At 40.0% G+C, this 16683-nt stretch overlaps 1 protein-coding gene across 5 annotated transcripts in view; it reads right to left on the bottom strand.

Moving 5' to 3' along the window:
* The window catches only part of pcnx1 (pecanex 1), a 303868-nt gene that overhangs the window by 70495 nt on the left and 216690 nt on the right, over positions 1 to 16683 (bottom strand). For all 5 annotated transcript variants that reach the window (XM_068039551.1, XM_068039549.1, XM_068039550.1 and 2 more), the window contains 4 exons: positions 9259 to 9430; positions 5519 to 5629; positions 3646 to 3737; positions 587 to 696 (listed from right to left, as the gene is read on the bottom strand). In XM_068039551.1, the coding sequence (XP_067895652.1) occupies positions 587 to 696; positions 3646 to 3737; positions 5519 to 5629; positions 9259 to 9430 (485 nt within the window). The remainder of the gene's footprint in view (positions 1 to 586; positions 697 to 3645; positions 3738 to 5518; positions 5630 to 9258; positions 9431 to 16683) is intronic.

Genomic DNA, 16683 nt, shown 5'->3' with positions numbered 1-16683 from the left:
GAGGAGATTGAGTATAATGGACGAAAACTCTGGAGTTAAGAAGAATGAGAGGTGATCTCATTGAAACATACAAGATTCTGAAAGAATTTGACAGGATCGATGCTGTGAGGCTGCTTCCCCTGCCTGGCGAGTCTAAAACTAGGGGACATCGTCTAAGAATAAGGGACAGACCATTTAGGACTGAGATGAGAATATCTTTTTGCAGAGGTTTGTGAATCTCTGGAATTCTTTACCCCAAGGGCTGTGGATGCTCAGTTCTTGAGTATGTACAAGACTGAGATTGGTAGATTTTTTTTTCAGGGCATCAAGGGATATGAGGATCAGGCTGGAAAGTGGAATTGAGGTCCAAGTTCAGCCAAGATCTTTAATAGCGCAGCAGGCTCAAGGGGCCATATAGCCTACCCCAATTCGATCATCTATGTTCTTACGACCTGAAACGTTAACCTTGTTTATCTCTCCACAGATGCTGCCTGACCCGCTGAGTACTTCTAGCAATTTCTGTTTACATTACAGCTCCATGCTCCCTTTCGTTTTCTATGGCTATTATACAGAGAGAACTCTTAGTTCTTGAAACGAGAATACTTACATCAGTACACAAGGGTCACTGCTTTGTCTGCTCAAATGATAGGAGACAGCAACCAGGAGGCCACAAAAGACAGAGAAAAGAACTGGAATATGTTGTGCATCCCAGGAATCCTGGAAGGTGGCAGTAAAAACAAGATTACTTCAAATTACTGAACACAAGATGATTGTTAACATTATTTTTGTCATCCTGTGCTGCAGCACATTAAATTAATGGTGATCACGTAATTTGATCAAAACTACAGGATGACATTATAACACAGTAGGAAAAATGGTCAAGCTTCACCAGTAAACGGGCCATGTTTGTTACTTTAAGGTAGACTGCATTAAAGCATCTGGATTCAACATAAAGTTAACAAACCATTGCCGTCAGATGACATGACCAGAAGCATAACAATTCATAAAACAAGCAAACCAGTGCAATAAAACACCACGCAGAATCTTACTTGTTTCTTAGAGTCAGGAATTGAAGAATCTAGTTCTGTGAAAGGTAAATCATGTCTAATCAACTTGTTTTTTTAATAAAGTAATTGAAGTGGCGAATAGAGGAGGATCAGTGCATGCACCTGAAAGAAGTTATCAAAAGCATTTGATGAAGTTGAACACATTAAGCTGCCCACTAAAATTGAGAATGTAGAGCTGGAGGCAATCTTGCAGCAGGTAGCAGAGCTGGGATAAAAGGGACAATCTCAGACTGATAGGCAGTGACAAGTATTCCCTCAAAGAGAACCTCGGTTTTCACTCTTTACATAAATGAACTGGATTTGAAAAAATAGTCGGATATATCCAACTTTGCAGATGATATTAAGCTACGATTCATACCAAGCTGTGAAGAAGACAGCAAAAGTTTCTGATGGCTATTAAAAGATTAAACAAGGGAACATAACGATGCTAGATGGTTTAACATAACAAACATAAGATAGCACACTTTGGTCATAAAAACAGCATGGAAATAGAGCTTGTTGAGAAAGCTCTGGGAGTAGATTAAAAAAGGGATTGTAAAGGCACTGATACAAATTCTATTAAAAACTGTCATACTGGTGCAAAGATCAATTAAAAGGACTAACTGTATACCAGGTTTCATCACAAGAGGGATAGGATAAGCGCTCAGACCTTATGTGGAGCACTGTGCTCATTTCTTGGCATTGGATGTACATGCTTCTAGAACAGCCCTCTAACATCCAACTGTTTCTTAAATGATTCCAGGGTTTCCACCTCCCATTTGGAAGTTCATTCCATGGTCACTCCTTATGTTAAAGGACAATTTGCTCACATCAATTCTATATTTTCCTTTTTTAAAAAAACTAGTTTGAACCTGTGTCCCTTTATCCTACTTTTGTGGTTTGAAGAAGTGCTCCAATCTACCTTTTCTATACGGTGTCCTTTTTTTCGTACCTCTGTGATTATCTCTCCATTGTCTCCTTTCAAACCCACATTTTTCCACTATCTCCTTATAATTTGATGCAAGTCTCCTCCCTTGTGTCTCTTCGGACTCTGGCTAACTATGACCCAATCCTCAGTATCAATTCATTTTGAGCCCTTTCAGCCTGCATAGGATAGCCATGCTTTTGATGACTAAGTTATTGCTTCTACTTGTTGTACCACTATTTAGAAAGGGCAGGTTGATCACATCTTTCCTGGTGAATATTTGGAAGAAATAACATTTAGTAAAATAAACTATGCTATGCTCAACCTCTGTTTCAGCCCCATTAGTACTTTTGAGGTTCTTGCTTTGTCTCTGCTTGCCGTCTTATTGTTAGAGCACTAATGTTAATAGTGCATTAAAAAGACCTACTTAACTTAATATTAAATGCCTTGTTAAATTAGATAGTTTGGGGAAGGAGAGAACAAGAGGGAAAAAGGATGTCTGAAAAGTAAACATTTCAGAAGTTCAAACCTTTTAAAAATTGGACAAACGCCTTCCAACTCAATGCACTGTCAATTTCCATTTTCGTTTTTTGTAAAAATAGCTTTATGGTCTTTAAACACCTTCATTTATTGTAATTATGCAAAAGAAATTACAGAAACCAGAGTTGAAATATCCCTTTTCCTTACTGCAAGATTTAGCCTGTCTGACACGTTGAAGGCTGCCTGGATTTCACACACTTTCTCATTTACTTCTGATTCATTACTTGCAAAGTTTCAAAGAAAAAGTAAAATCCCAGAGGCTTCGCAATTATAGCAGAACATAATGTGTTAAACCCTCAACTGGGAAGCCAGTATTACAAACCCAATCTGTATTCCTACTCAGAATTGCCCTGTAAGGCCTGTTTGCCAGTGCCATCTTGCTAGAATAGAATGAGTCCCTTCTCACACTCATCAAATACAATTCCTTTTATGAGGGGAAGGAGGAGAAATACTCCCAACCCCAAATATGATTCATAAAGGACTGTGTGAGTTCATGAGATAGACACTGTCATTTTACCTCTGGAAATTCAGTTCAAGTCCAATCCAGACTGATGGTATAAAAGTCTCTTTGTCAATTGGCCATAGGGGTCCTATGTGAAATGGTCCTGAACAGTCTCAAATCAACTAAATGAGCTCACAGCACAGAATTTCTCTTAGTTTGGCAATTATTGAGAATCTCACTCAGACAGACCAGGGAATGGCTCGTTTAAGAAAATTTCAGCTGACTGCTCCTGAGGTTGAAATTCTAAGTCTTAAGCCCTTGAAACAAAGAAAGATACCAAGGCTGATCCCCAGTATTTGAGGGCTGTAGAGGAGACAAAAACTCTGCAGTCATTCAGCAGGAAGTAGGATGCTGTAGCAGGGAAAAATTGTAGATTTCTATTGAAGGATGAGCGAGATGGAAAGAAACGTCTCCCTCATCTGTATTTATTTCAGAGTAGAGGAAGCTTTTCTCTGCATCTGGCTACTAAACCCAACTTGTGGACACTGATTGCCCAAAATGGAAAATGTTCCATTCTCCAGTATTAACATTCTTCATCTTGATGAGCATAAAATTCACCAAAAAATCCAATACAATTGCTGCTGATAAAGATAACCTCCATCACATAAAGACCAACAATACCAGAGATTAATAATAAAAATGACAGCACTTACCCTTAGGGCACCATAACATAGCCCATACAACAAAGCTACTGCCAAGATACTACGAATGAAGCTGTAAAGTGCTGCAAAGAGGTTTGTGGTAGCTGAAAAATACAAATATATGAGATGATTGAATATTTTTCTGGAATCACATTTTAGATCCAAAAGTTACACTGGTTGTCTTTTTTAAAATTCATGAACATCTGCTTAAGCACAAGACATTCAAGACCAAATACAATGATAATACTGGTTGCATTCCAAGTTCTGCTTAAGAATTTAGTTTTTAGATTTCTCATTTGCAGGAAAGAGTTACTTTTGAAGTCTTTTGTAATATCTAAGTGTTTCGCAATGCTCTACCTAAATGTTTGCTATTTCATCATCTTTAGTGCATTTAAGTGCCAGTTTGGCTCATTGTAGTATTCTTGTATCGGAGTCAAAAGGCTATGGGTTCAAGTCGCACTCCAGATGTGAGCAAAAAACCTCGGCTGGCACTTCAGTACAGTGCTGCAGGAGTTGTCAGCGGTGCTATCTTTTAGATCGGCAGTTAAATCAAGGTGAAGTCTGTCTGTTCAGGTGATTGCAAAAGATCCCATTGCATTATTCAAAGCAGATCAGATGAGCTTTTCCTATTTCCTGGCCAATATTTATTCCGCAACCAACACCACCATAAACACATTAACTGGACATTTACCTTCTTACTATTTGTCAACATGAAAAACTGGGGTGGTTTTCATTAGAACTGGGAAATTGATAGAGCGGTTTTAAATTACAAAGGGATGGGACTAGTGTTCCCTCTAAGCTGCGCGACCATGCACAAGTCAGCCCCTTTAAATTACTGCATGTGCATGGCCATGCAAAAAAAATTAAAGGGGCCACACACTTAAATAAATCACCCACACATTTCAAAACAAAAGTTAGAGGGAATATTGGATGGGACACAGTAGATAGAATCTGACTGCTTCCAGAGACTAGAGCTACAGCAAGGGGACATAGAAAATACATTAAATAAGAGATCTAAAACAGAGAGCAAGAGGATTGTGAGGCTGTAGAATGTTCTACCAGAAGTACCAATGGGAGTAGAGACCATCTCAATAATTAACAATAGGTTAGATAGGTTTGAAGGGATAAAAAAAATGGGATTAATGGAGGATAGACGCCAACACAGGCAGAAACTGCCTGTTTCTGTTGTAATTTGAATGTAATTCTTCGCGGACCTTGTGTACAAAGTTGGCTGCATAACAACAAGGGAATGCACTTCAAAATTAATTTGTTGGCTGTGAAGAGCTTTGAAAAGCCCGGAGTGTAGAAAAGATGCTGTATAAATGAGTTATGTCTTTCATTCATTTGAAATGAATACATTTTAGAAGAAGCTCTGGATTGGTACCTGGTGGCGCAATACCAACCTAGGCTACCATGTGTAATAGGGGTACAAATTGGAGCTTACACTTTGCTATACTCAGTTACTAACCTTAGGAGGAGATGCAGGCAAAGGAGGGAGGCTACTTATTCCACAACAGTATACAAGAGGATGAGGATGAACACAACCTCAAAACAGACAGCAAGATTCCCTGGCTCACTTGAGGGCCCCGCTGCAGCACATTACATAACGTATTGGTTTAGCCATGTGAGAGGTGTCCCATTTGGGTCCTCAGTTTGAATGCATTGCACAGGGAGACTAAAGGAGAAGTGAGGCCTGATAGTGCAAAAGATTTTGATGTAGTTACAAGGCCATTTGTCAATTTAAGCAGCATTTATGCTATCAGGAAAATGAAAACACTATATGGTGATTACTCAGTAGTTTGTTCTGAAGACATTTAAGCATGATGATGGATTTCAACATGTCAGACATCTGGCTTATCAAAATGTCCTGCATCAGAATACTCACCATTTCCACCAAATACGTGGATATCAAATTGCTCACAAAGGTACATCACAAATGTATTTACTTGTGGAAGCAACCCAATGAAGAATATGACTGGAAAACACAATGTAAATGCTGTAAAGTAAAAAGAAAAGGCAATTAAAATAAGAGTTATGGACATAATCAAGATTAAGCATAGATATTAGAAAACATGTTTGACAGTGATACATATTCCATAAACCAGAAAGGAAATAGAGGATCATAATGGTCCTTGGACCAGATGTTATCTAATATGGGCAAATTTTATATGCACTATATAAAATGGGTCAATTGGAGGTGCTTAGATAGGTTAATTTTTGGTACAATCTCTTCAGGTATTTGACTGTCACTGACCCTCCAAAGACTATCCCAGTGAAGCCATACAGACAATAAAAGGATCACAAGTACTTTACTAAAATCATTATTGACACAATGCATCGGTGATACAGCTTTATCACCAAAATAGTGGAATTATGGAATCATAGATTTGTATAGTGTAGAAACTATTCAGTTCCTCAAGTCAGTGCTGGTGTTTTTCTCCAATTGAGCCACCTAACCTCATGCTCCCCCTTCCTTCCCATAGCCTTCAATAGTCGTCTTTTTAAAAACTATCTAATGCCTTTCTAAAAATAATCAAGACTCTGATTGAACAACAGCTTGTGGGCAACAATCCATATTCTAACCAGCTACTATGCAAAGACATTTTTTCTAACCTTCCCTTGATTCCTCTTTTGTTCATTACCTTATACTTGTAACCTCTTGTTATCTTCTCATTACAGATGAAACCAACTGTTACAATTTACATAATCATAACCCTTCATAATCTTGAAGATCTCTATCAGTTCACCCTTAACCTTATCGGCTCCAGTTTAAAAAAATCCAACTTCTCAAGTCTGTCTTCATAACTTCATAACATAATCTCCTCAACTCAAGAGATTCAACATTACATCTCTTACACTGGCATTATCTTTCCTATAATTATTTATCAACTCCTATTACACCTTACACCCTCTTGCTTTTGTATTCAATGTTTCTAGATAGAAAACAAAGGATTCCGTTTGGGTTCTTATGATGTTATTTACTTGCTCTGCCTGTGTTAAAGACCTGTGCACCAGCACAAGATTCCTCTGCTTTACTCCCCTTAAAAACTGATCCTTCAAAGTACATTTCTTTTCCTTTGCTTTATTTCATATTTTTATGCACTGAACTGCATCTGCCACCTATTTTCACCACCCTGCTAGATTATGTCCTCCTGCAGTCTTTGCCACAACTCATGGCAATTTACCATACAGAAACTTATCCTCTCTCCTCCTCTCCACTTAGCTGCCAATTTGGTGTCACCAGCAAATTTCAACTTTATTCTCCAAATTCCGAAATCCAGATTATTTTTTTTATCAGTAAGCAAGCAGCCAAGGGATCAGAATGGATGTGGATGAATGAACAAACCGTTATTCTATGACAGGAGCTCCTTAATGGCAACCAAAATATTTGTTTATCTTACTATCTGAAAACAGAGCCCATTAAATGGTTGTTTATTGCTCCTGACCAACATGTCTCAGGAGAAGTCAAATCATTAACTTAACTCCAATAATTAGATGGTCCAAGATCAGCATGTTGTGTGTTGCACAGCCTGGGTTTATTTCAATAAGAATCTACAGAGATCCTACTTAATGATACAAGCTAAACTGCCTAAGTTTATGTACATAAATAAATCCTAAACAATCTCCATTAAAGAATGTTACAGCACTGGATTTACTCATTGCTGCTTTTGTTCAAAGTACTTACATCTGCTATTCCTGTAATGGTGCCTAAGAATCACGGCTACAAAGCAGCAATCTCAGTCTATATTGTTCCTGTAAACCAGCAGGTTTCTCATTAGAATATACAGGGAATTAATCTGTGTCTGAGCAAATGATCCTTTTCAAGCATAACGTCTAGTAACTGATGAGTGCTATACTGGTAGGAAAAGTCAGAGAAATTAATAGAACCAAGTTGGTAATTCAGGTCAATCTTGTACAATGACAATGAAAATATGGAACTAATCCATTACTTTAGATTCTGCCTACCCAGTCAATCCATGTTCAGTTTGCGTTGCAGCAATTCCAGTAACTTTATCTACTTAACCATAGGCACTTGTACACTGCCTATGTCACTCTGTTCTTATGTAATGAATGTCATCCCTGTACCCCTCTACTTCTTTTTACTTTTGCTGGGCATGTTGGGCTCCACTATGTTATGGGGAGACTCAACTGCTAGAGGTGATAGCTACAGCAGCAGATCTTAAAGATTTTCATATTAAAGCAGATGATGACAAGTTTGGGGAGGGGAGTGGGTGGACAGCAAGAGAGTGAAAACTGATGGAATGGAGGCAACATTTGAATGTAAATGTGAGAATCAACTCCTGCATTTGCTTTGCTGAGACCAGCTCCAGTTACCTGACAACATGTACACTGACGTCATTTTCATAAGTCAATGATTGTGTCAGTTTTGCAAACGCTTATCAACATTTTATTCTATACAGTGCAACTAGCAGAGGGAGACTTTAATTTCTCTTATTGTCTTCCCTCCTCATATGTTTTCTTTTATTCTTTCATGGGATATGGGCATCGCTGGCAAGGCCAGTATTTGTTGCCTATCCCTAATTGCCCTTGACAACTGAGTGGCTTGCTAGGCCATTTAAGAGGACAGTTAAGAGTCAACCACATGGCTGTGGGTCTGGAGTCACATATAGGCCAGACCGGGTAAGGACGGCACATTTCCTTCCCTAAAGTACATTAGTGAACCAGATGGGTTTTTACGACAACTGATGATAGTTTCATGCTTGCACCTTATCAAAACTATGGTATAGCAAGTAATGATAAAATATTCTTTTGAGTTTTGGTGTTACGCTTTTGAATTCGTTTTATAGCAGAATTTTTAAAAAAGACCAAGGCTAATCCACAAAATGAGAACAATTTTATCTAAAGTTTCCCACATATGGTTGCCACCTATTGTCTAATGGAGTGCAGTGTGTAAATAAAAACATTGTGTAAATGTGCAAAACAGATGCACTTTTGCATAAGGGAAAAGGCAGTTCCACACAAGTACAGGGCTATCTAAAAATGCAGCTTTTACTGTCCAGCAAGCGATGTTCAAAATTACCTAGTGATCACCCCAAAGCAAGTGTCTGGTTCGAAGCTTGACATGTATCTATTCTGTGACATACTAAACTTTACTGTAATCTTTTCCATCAAAAATAACTAAGAGCCTTCATACTGGTGTGAAGTGTACCCAGCAATACACCAGTTAGAAAGAGAGCAAACAAATTAGTTTAGTTTTCAAAGATTAATATTTCCCTTTAATGTGATTCCTTTGGGAGCAATATAAAGTCAGGTTTTAAAATGAAAGGCTCTTTATGTGAATTTTTTATTAGTAAGAAAGCCATAAAATTGTATTGTGTGTCAAACAGGAAACTTTGTAAAGGAAGTGTGCTGAATACACAAAATCAACACCATTGAAGGCCAGTCAACAATAAGACAGATTGCTTTCAAAAATAAAAACAATATGTTCTATGTTCTATGTGCATCATTGTTTCTCAGTTGGAAGGCTGAGTAGTAGTAGGACCTTTAAATAAAACTTAAAAGGCTTGCCTTGGCTTTGTAAATCTTTTAAAAATCTTTGAAGAAGGATTGAAGTGTTTTTCTTTTCCAATCCTAATAATCTCCTAATGATCCAATATTCCTTACCCATGACAAGATCTCTGGCAGAAGCCAAAAGTGAAGGGCTGGTAAAGGCCACTCCGTACAACTTAAATCTTGTTGATGATGTGTGTTTATTTCCATAATTCAACAGCCAGATCAGACCACAACACACGCAGAAATAGACAGGCCTACTGTAGGCTATAATACGATTATGACCCTAGGAGAAAACAAAGATTCAATAAATAACATTTCACTTTAAAATAGAGGTCATATTGCAATACTGATCTCCAGCTGCAGAATGCAAAGCAAAGCTAACAAGACTCTTGCTGTGTTATCTGGCTGAAATCATACTCTGCCCAACACAATAGCGTGCTTGCAGGCTTACGTATATGAGCAGAAGCTTCACTGCCAGCTCGCAAATATTCAGTATTCTGAATGCATGGAAAATCCATGTATTACAGGAGCAATGTAATTACTGAGGTATGGCTCTACACAAAGTCAAATTAAGCAATGTGAGAACGGTTTCACAATGCTTTGTTTTGGAGTCAGATTGGGACTCCTGATTCCTGAGTTACATTGCCACTTTTGTGTTGATACACAACAGAAACTGCTGTATGCCGACACTAAAGTGGCAATGTAACTGCATTCTAAGATCTTCCAAAAACTGTAATTAACCCAAATGTAAACCTCCAACAATTATGAGGAATTCTGTATTTTGCTGGGAGGAAAATCAATAAATAGTTTGAGGAGGTGGATGAAAAAGAGAAATTGTTCAAAAACAAGCCAAAATTGCCATTTTGAATCAATTTGCAAAATACCTTTTGGGTAATTTTAAGAGGTGATTAATATGGATTTCAGTCCAATGATTGAGGGGAGGGTGGGTGGAGGGGCAGAACTTTAACTTAGAAATGATCAGTATTCCCAGCAAAATACAAAAAGCATGGTTATTGAAGCTTCAGTTATACAATGAATTCCCAGAGGTCGCAAAAAGAAATATGGAATTTGTGACTGACTCCCAGTTTAAGAAAATGGATGCAAATTCTGGCCTTTTGTACACTCAAAGCCATGATATTATTAAAGAGCTGCAGTGAAAGAAAGGCAGAAACATCTATATAAAAATGTTCAGTACAGTAAACTTTCTATTTTTACACCTCAAAAACATGGTGAATTTAAATCTTGACCTTTGCTGGAACAACTGATATCAAGACAGACAAATAATTTCATGAAAATATGATGGCACCATGTAGATTTAATTATATGACCATACAAATCTTGCTATGCTACAGAAGGGACTGTCAAATGGGATGTCATGTGTCTAATTCTACGTTTCTATATTTAAAACGAGCTCAATCATTAACTACATCAGCAAGCTAAGAATGATTACAGGATGCTTCTTAAGCCATCAATTGTTAGCGAGTTAACTTTGTGCTCATCAAGTTGAGGATGTTGGTAGATTGGAATGGAATCCTTTCCTATTTCAGATGCCATATGTCAGCAACAAATTCTTGAGGTCAGCTAGACGCTAAGTAAAACTGTCTAACTTGTCCCAATACCAGAAGAGCACCTTCCAGTGCACCATGTGACATTGTTCTATTTCCTGCATCAGAAACCTCAGACCCTGTCTCCATGAGATTCCCTCTTTGGTGCAATGTGAGGGGTAGTTTTGTGTGGGGGATTCATTTACATTGGAAACTGGAGACTGAGACTGGCCAAGCTAAGGACTTATAAACATTGAAGATTAGTTATGTCTAAAGCAGTGATTTTCAAGTTTTCTGACTTGGGGGGTGGGGGGTTGCAGGGGGAGGGAGTGCGCGCCAGAAATACTGGCATACTCATGAAGATCTCTGAAAATATAAATACACTGCTATGGATTCCTGTCCTTACTTTTGAAAGACAATGTCAGCCACCCCACAGAAAAGAGCCCCATCGTTGCAGGAAATACTTTAATACTATACCGCAATAGAAATAATCAGAAAAAAATGCTGAATACAAAACTCGAGACACCATGCCATTGTGTGTGATTTGCCTGGTCTCAGACTAATAAAAATCTGACGAGTCCGATGATACCGTAATAAAATTCCTGAACAGCTTCTTACCTGAAATGTATTCACAACAAGTTTACTCAGTATATACTTTTACTCCACGGCCCTTGGTTTGGTTGAGAATGATGTAGCACTGCTTAGAGTGTGCTATTAACTTCCCATTAATTATACTTAATACATGTGAAACAATTTGTACAGAAAGAAATAACTTGCCTTAATATAATGTCTTTCAAGATATCACAAACAGCAATCAGATAAATAACCAGTTAGTTAATTTTAGTCTGTGGTGTTGGTTGAGGGGATAAATGTTGGCCAGCATATTAGGATTTCCTCCCCATTCTTCTTTGAGTAGTGCAGTAGGATTTTTTCAATCCATCTGGAAGGCAGTTTAATGTCTCAACTAAAAGACAGTACTGCCACTAATGCAGTACTATCTCAGTAATGCACTGAATTGTCTGACAAGATAATGTGCTCAAATCCTAGAGTAGAGGTTAAATCCGAAACCTCCTCATTTTGAGGTAAAAGTATTTTCATCGATAATATACTGCTAATTTAAGATAACCCTTCAATTTAATTGATTCCAGGCCTAGCAATAAGACTAAAGACTCTTAAAAATGAATTGAGCATTTTTCTCTTTGGCCTCCTTATCTCGAGAGACAATGGGTAAGCGCCTGGAGGTGGTCAGTGGTGTGTGGAGCAGCGCCTGGAGTGGCTATAAAGGCCAATTCTAGAGTGACAGGCTCTTCCACAGGTGCTGCAGAAAAATTTGATTGTCGGGGCTGTTACACAGTTGGCTCTTCCCTTGCACCTCTGTCTTTTTTCCTGCCAACTGCTAAGTCTCTTCGACTCGCCACACTTTAGCCCCGCCTTTATGGCTGTCCGCCAGCTCTGGCGAATGCTGGCAACTGACTCCCACGATTTGTGATCAATGTCACAGGATTTCATGTCGCGTTTGCCGACGTCTTTAAAGCGGAGACATGGACGGCCGATGGGTCTGATAACAGTGGCGAGCTCGCTGTACAATGTGTCTTTGGGGATCCTGCCATCTTCCATGCGGCTCACATGGCCAAGCCATCTCAAGCGCCACTGACTCAGTAGTGTGTATAAGCTGGGGATGTTGGCCGCCTCGAGGACTTCTGTGTTGGAGATACGGTCCTGCCACCTGATGCCAAGTATTCTCCGGAGGCAGCGAATTGAGCATTATGTGCATAACAATTGCAATACTTTTTGGGAGAAAGAGTAATAGTTACTGAACTCAGAAGTGTGAGATGTAAATTACTCAGCAATGCCTTGTTAAGGTATTTTAAAATTGGGGGCATGAAGGGAAGTTAGCTTAAGGCAGAAAGGGAGCCTATTACACACAATGGGCTGGATTTTGTTCTCCTCCCGATGTTGGGCTCCGTCGTGGGGGGAAGGAGGCCAGAAGAACGGAGTGGAAGCAGCCGCCATGGAACGCGATGCTGAAATTGCTGGACTCAATCTTCCCGGCGGTGGGGAAGTTCCGTGGTGGGCCCTCCATCGCTCTGCGACAGGACCCGACTATACATTTTTAAATTAGCTGTTTGCATTATAATTAACATCTAATCCACTGCGATCTTACCTGCAGTTCCGGATCATCAGCACAACGGGCAGCACTTGTGCACCTTCACTTTCCCGTCTAGGGAAAGTTGGCACCACCGAGGTGGGAAAGGGGGGAGCTCTGCATTTGTAGTGTAGTGGCGGGGGGATGGGGTGAACTCTGCATTCTTAGTGCAGTGGGGGGGTGGGTAAGGGGTGAACTCTGCACTTTGTGCAGTTGGGGGGAGAAGGGGTCAACTCTGCATTGGTAGTTTAGTTGGAGGGGCAAATATGTACTTTTGGTGTAGTTGGGGGTGGGGGGAATGGCAGCAACTCTGCAGTTTCTCACAGGGTTGGCAGCCCAGGTGCTAGTGCCTACGCAGAAACAGTTGACGCCGTTTACGGCATTGCCGAGACCGCCCTGCATATGATAAGCCACCGGACTCAAGATTGCAGCGGTGTGGCGGCACGAGGCCCATGTGCCAGCCCTAATTTTTTACGCCCGCCACCGCTCCCAGCAGCGGGACTACAAAATCCAGCCCAATATGTGCTTCAGAATCATGTGGCACTACAGACAACAAACCAACAGACAATAAAATAAATTATTATTAGAGCTCATAGGATTTTATTAGAATTAGCTAGTATATGAGGAAATTGGGGCTGAATCTTCTTCAGGAATGCCAAACTTTTAATTGGTAATCCAGTGATTTTGAAGAGAATCTCAGGGTCAGTAATACTTTGGAAATCCAAGTTATTGGGCCAGATTTTGCTGTATCAGGGCACTAAACGGCATCTGCTGTTAGACTTGCCCCTTTTTTGCTCACTGAGTTGCTGAAAGTGAGAGCTGATAACTGCACAGCAAGGGAAACAAAGCATCTTGAACCAGAGCGAATACGCAATCAATTGGGTATCTTCTTAATCAATCAAATGGAAGGATTGAGAAATAAACAGTGTAAAGACTGAGAAGGAAGTGTAGAGAGGGAGAAATCAAGGTCAAATCAGGTACAGAAAGAGAAATAGAGGGGGAAAGACTGAATTATGAGAGAAATAGAGAGACAGAAACAAAAAGTAAAAGAAAATTAAAAATGACATTTTTAAACTCTCCAACAATTACTGAAGCTATGAGACGAGACACTCATAATAGATCATTTCCACTGTCAGACAAGCAGTAATTAAGAATCGCACTGTTAAAGGGGCACTTACACTTGAAATGACAACTTAGCTTTCTGCTTAGTTTGTATCTACCATGCAAATGCAGAAAATTCATGGGGCGGCACAGTGGCGCAGTGGTTAGCACCGCAGCCTCACAGCTCCAGCGACCCGGATTCACTTCTGGGTACTGCCTGTGTGGAGTTTGCAAGTTCTCACTGTGCCTGCGTGGGTTTTCACTGGGTGCTCCGGTTTCCTCCCACATGCCAAAGACTTGCAGGTTGATAGGTAAATTGGCCGTTATAAATTGTCCCTAGTATAGGTAGGTGGTAGGGGAAGAGAGGGACAGGTGGGGATGTGGTAGGAATATGGGATTAGTGTAGGATTAGTATAAATGGGTGGTTGATGGTCGGCACAGACTCGGTGGGCCGAAGGGCCTGTTTCAGTGCTGTATCTCTAAATAAATAAATAAATTCAATGCATGACAATGGTGAGCCCGCAGCGATAAGCCATTTTTGCGAAGATAACAGTGGTGTGCTGCAACTTGGACAGCAATTTTTGGATATTTACGTCAATGCGACCGCTGCTCTTCGTCTGAGGCTGCTGTACCATTTATGGATAAATAATGGTGAGTGTCATTAACCTTTCGGTTAATTTGACAGAAACGTCTGACCTAATATTGTGATTCATTTTTACATCTGCTTGTTTTCCATTTTTAAGCATCCTTGCTTAAAGGGAGAGTGTTGAAATACTACAGCATCATTTTGATCATACCAATTTCACATGACAATATTTACTGGGTCACTGCCTTCAAGTTTGGCAAACAAAATAAAAATGTCAAATAAGTGCATTGAGATTGTCTCTCTTTAAATAACGATGCTGTTGAAACTATTGTAGGTATGCTTTGGAGTAATCAGTGAACCTGGCTGCAAAAAGGGAACTCAATTAACTTAAGGGGATTCCATCGTTGAAACAGTGGGCTGAATTTTACGGTGGGCGGACGGGAGCTGGCCACGGACATAAAAGTCGGTGGTGAACCCGCTTCCGCCTCGCCTGGGGATCCTTCCCACATTTTACGGGTCCCCAGGCTTTAATTGTTCCGAGGCGGGAGTTCCACCCGCTTGAGGGAGGAAGTCCCACCTCACTGAGTTGCCGGCCAATCAGCAGGCCCGCAGCTCTTAGTCCCAGCAGGGGCTAAGGGAGCAATGGCCACTGCTGGGACTGCAGCCCAGCCGAGGACATGGAACCAGGAGTTCAGGTAAGTTTGGGCCTTGGCGAGGCAAAGGTGGTCATTTGGGGGGGAAGGGGGGCGTCTTGGGTCCTGGGGGTGGTTGGGGAAGCGGAGAGGCCGACAGCTTCCCGGGCGGCCTTTCCCGGCTCCAGGATGCCCGCTTGCCACGCGTAAAATCAGCCTCCCGCTCCATTTTACGCCACCCCACCCCACCCCACCACCACCCCACCCCCTGCGCCCCCCACCACCACCATCTGGCTCGTTGGAGTGGGGTAAAATTCCAGCCAGTGTGTTTCAGCAATTGTTTTGCTTCAATGGTACAAATTAATTCTGTTTGACTCAGTAGCCTCCAGTCAGGCAATCAGCAGAGCTTAAACTAATAATTTTAGCAAAACACTAAAGACATAAAAATATACATTTAAAAATATAATTATGCACTAGTGATGCAATTATAAAAATCTATAAACTGAAATAAAAACTGACAATGCTGTAAATACAGAGCAGACCACTCAGCATCAATAGAGACACAAATTAATTTTTCAACAGAACATTAACCTTTTTTCTGAGGCTGATACACTTAGTGTATTTGCATTTCTGTGTTTTTTATTTGTTAATAAGAGGGCTTTTTAATTATTTAATTTAAAACTAGGTTCATAATGGCATGGTGCTCTCTTTGAAGTAATTCGATGTTCACGGTTCCATGTTCAGAATCACAGTGATAAACAAATGAGGCTATGGTTGGGTGTGGAGTGTTTGTACATGTGTTTATTCATCTCATTAAACCACTGATCACCTAGTCAGTTTAATGAGTGAAAAGGCACTGTAAGCAGCTGTGACTGAAAATTACTCAGCCTTGCACTAAAGAGTATAACTGTAAATAGTTCCAAAGAAGTTCAACATATAAGCTGCTTTTCTCATTCATAAAGTGGTTATAACCATTAACAAAAAAAAAAATTATGGCCCAGATTATGCGGTCAGTGGCAAAGCAGTGGCACTCGCCGCTGATCTCACAGAAAGCTGCCCACAAAGATTTAGTGATTTCTATGCCATGGATTTCCCCTTTCCCAACGAGAGTTTGAACCTGGCACCAAGTCAGGGGATCTCCAGGCATCTAACAACAGTGATGTCATCAAGAAGGGGAAGCAACCAATCACAGTGAAGTATTTTCACAGACAGCAAACCAGGAAGTACAAAGCACTGAACTTTTCACTTTTAACTAAAATTTTATAGAGAATAAAATAAATGATTTGGAAATACACATAGGATTACGGTAGAAGCTGAAATATATTTTTCTTTAAAAAAAAGTTTATTTTAAAAATATTACCTTTTTGAAATCATAATGGAGAAGTTTGACATACCACAAGTATAAAATTAGTTTTTCAGGAACAGTGAGGCTCTTCAGCAGTAATTATGAACTTAACCATGTTAACATTCAACAAGGTGTAACTTTTTCAAAGATTTTTTTTGAAACAGCAAGACTAATAGCATAAA

Source organism: Heterodontus francisci, chromosome 9 (genome assembly GCF_036365525.1).
Source record: "Heterodontus francisci isolate sHetFra1 chromosome 9, sHetFra1.hap1, whole genome shotgun sequence".
Lineage (NCBI taxonomy): Eukaryota > Metazoa > Chordata > Chondrichthyes > Heterodontiformes > Heterodontidae > Heterodontus > Heterodontus francisci.
The sequence above is the reverse complement of the archived record's forward strand: the minus strand, read 5'-3'. Positions and strand labels throughout refer to the sequence as shown.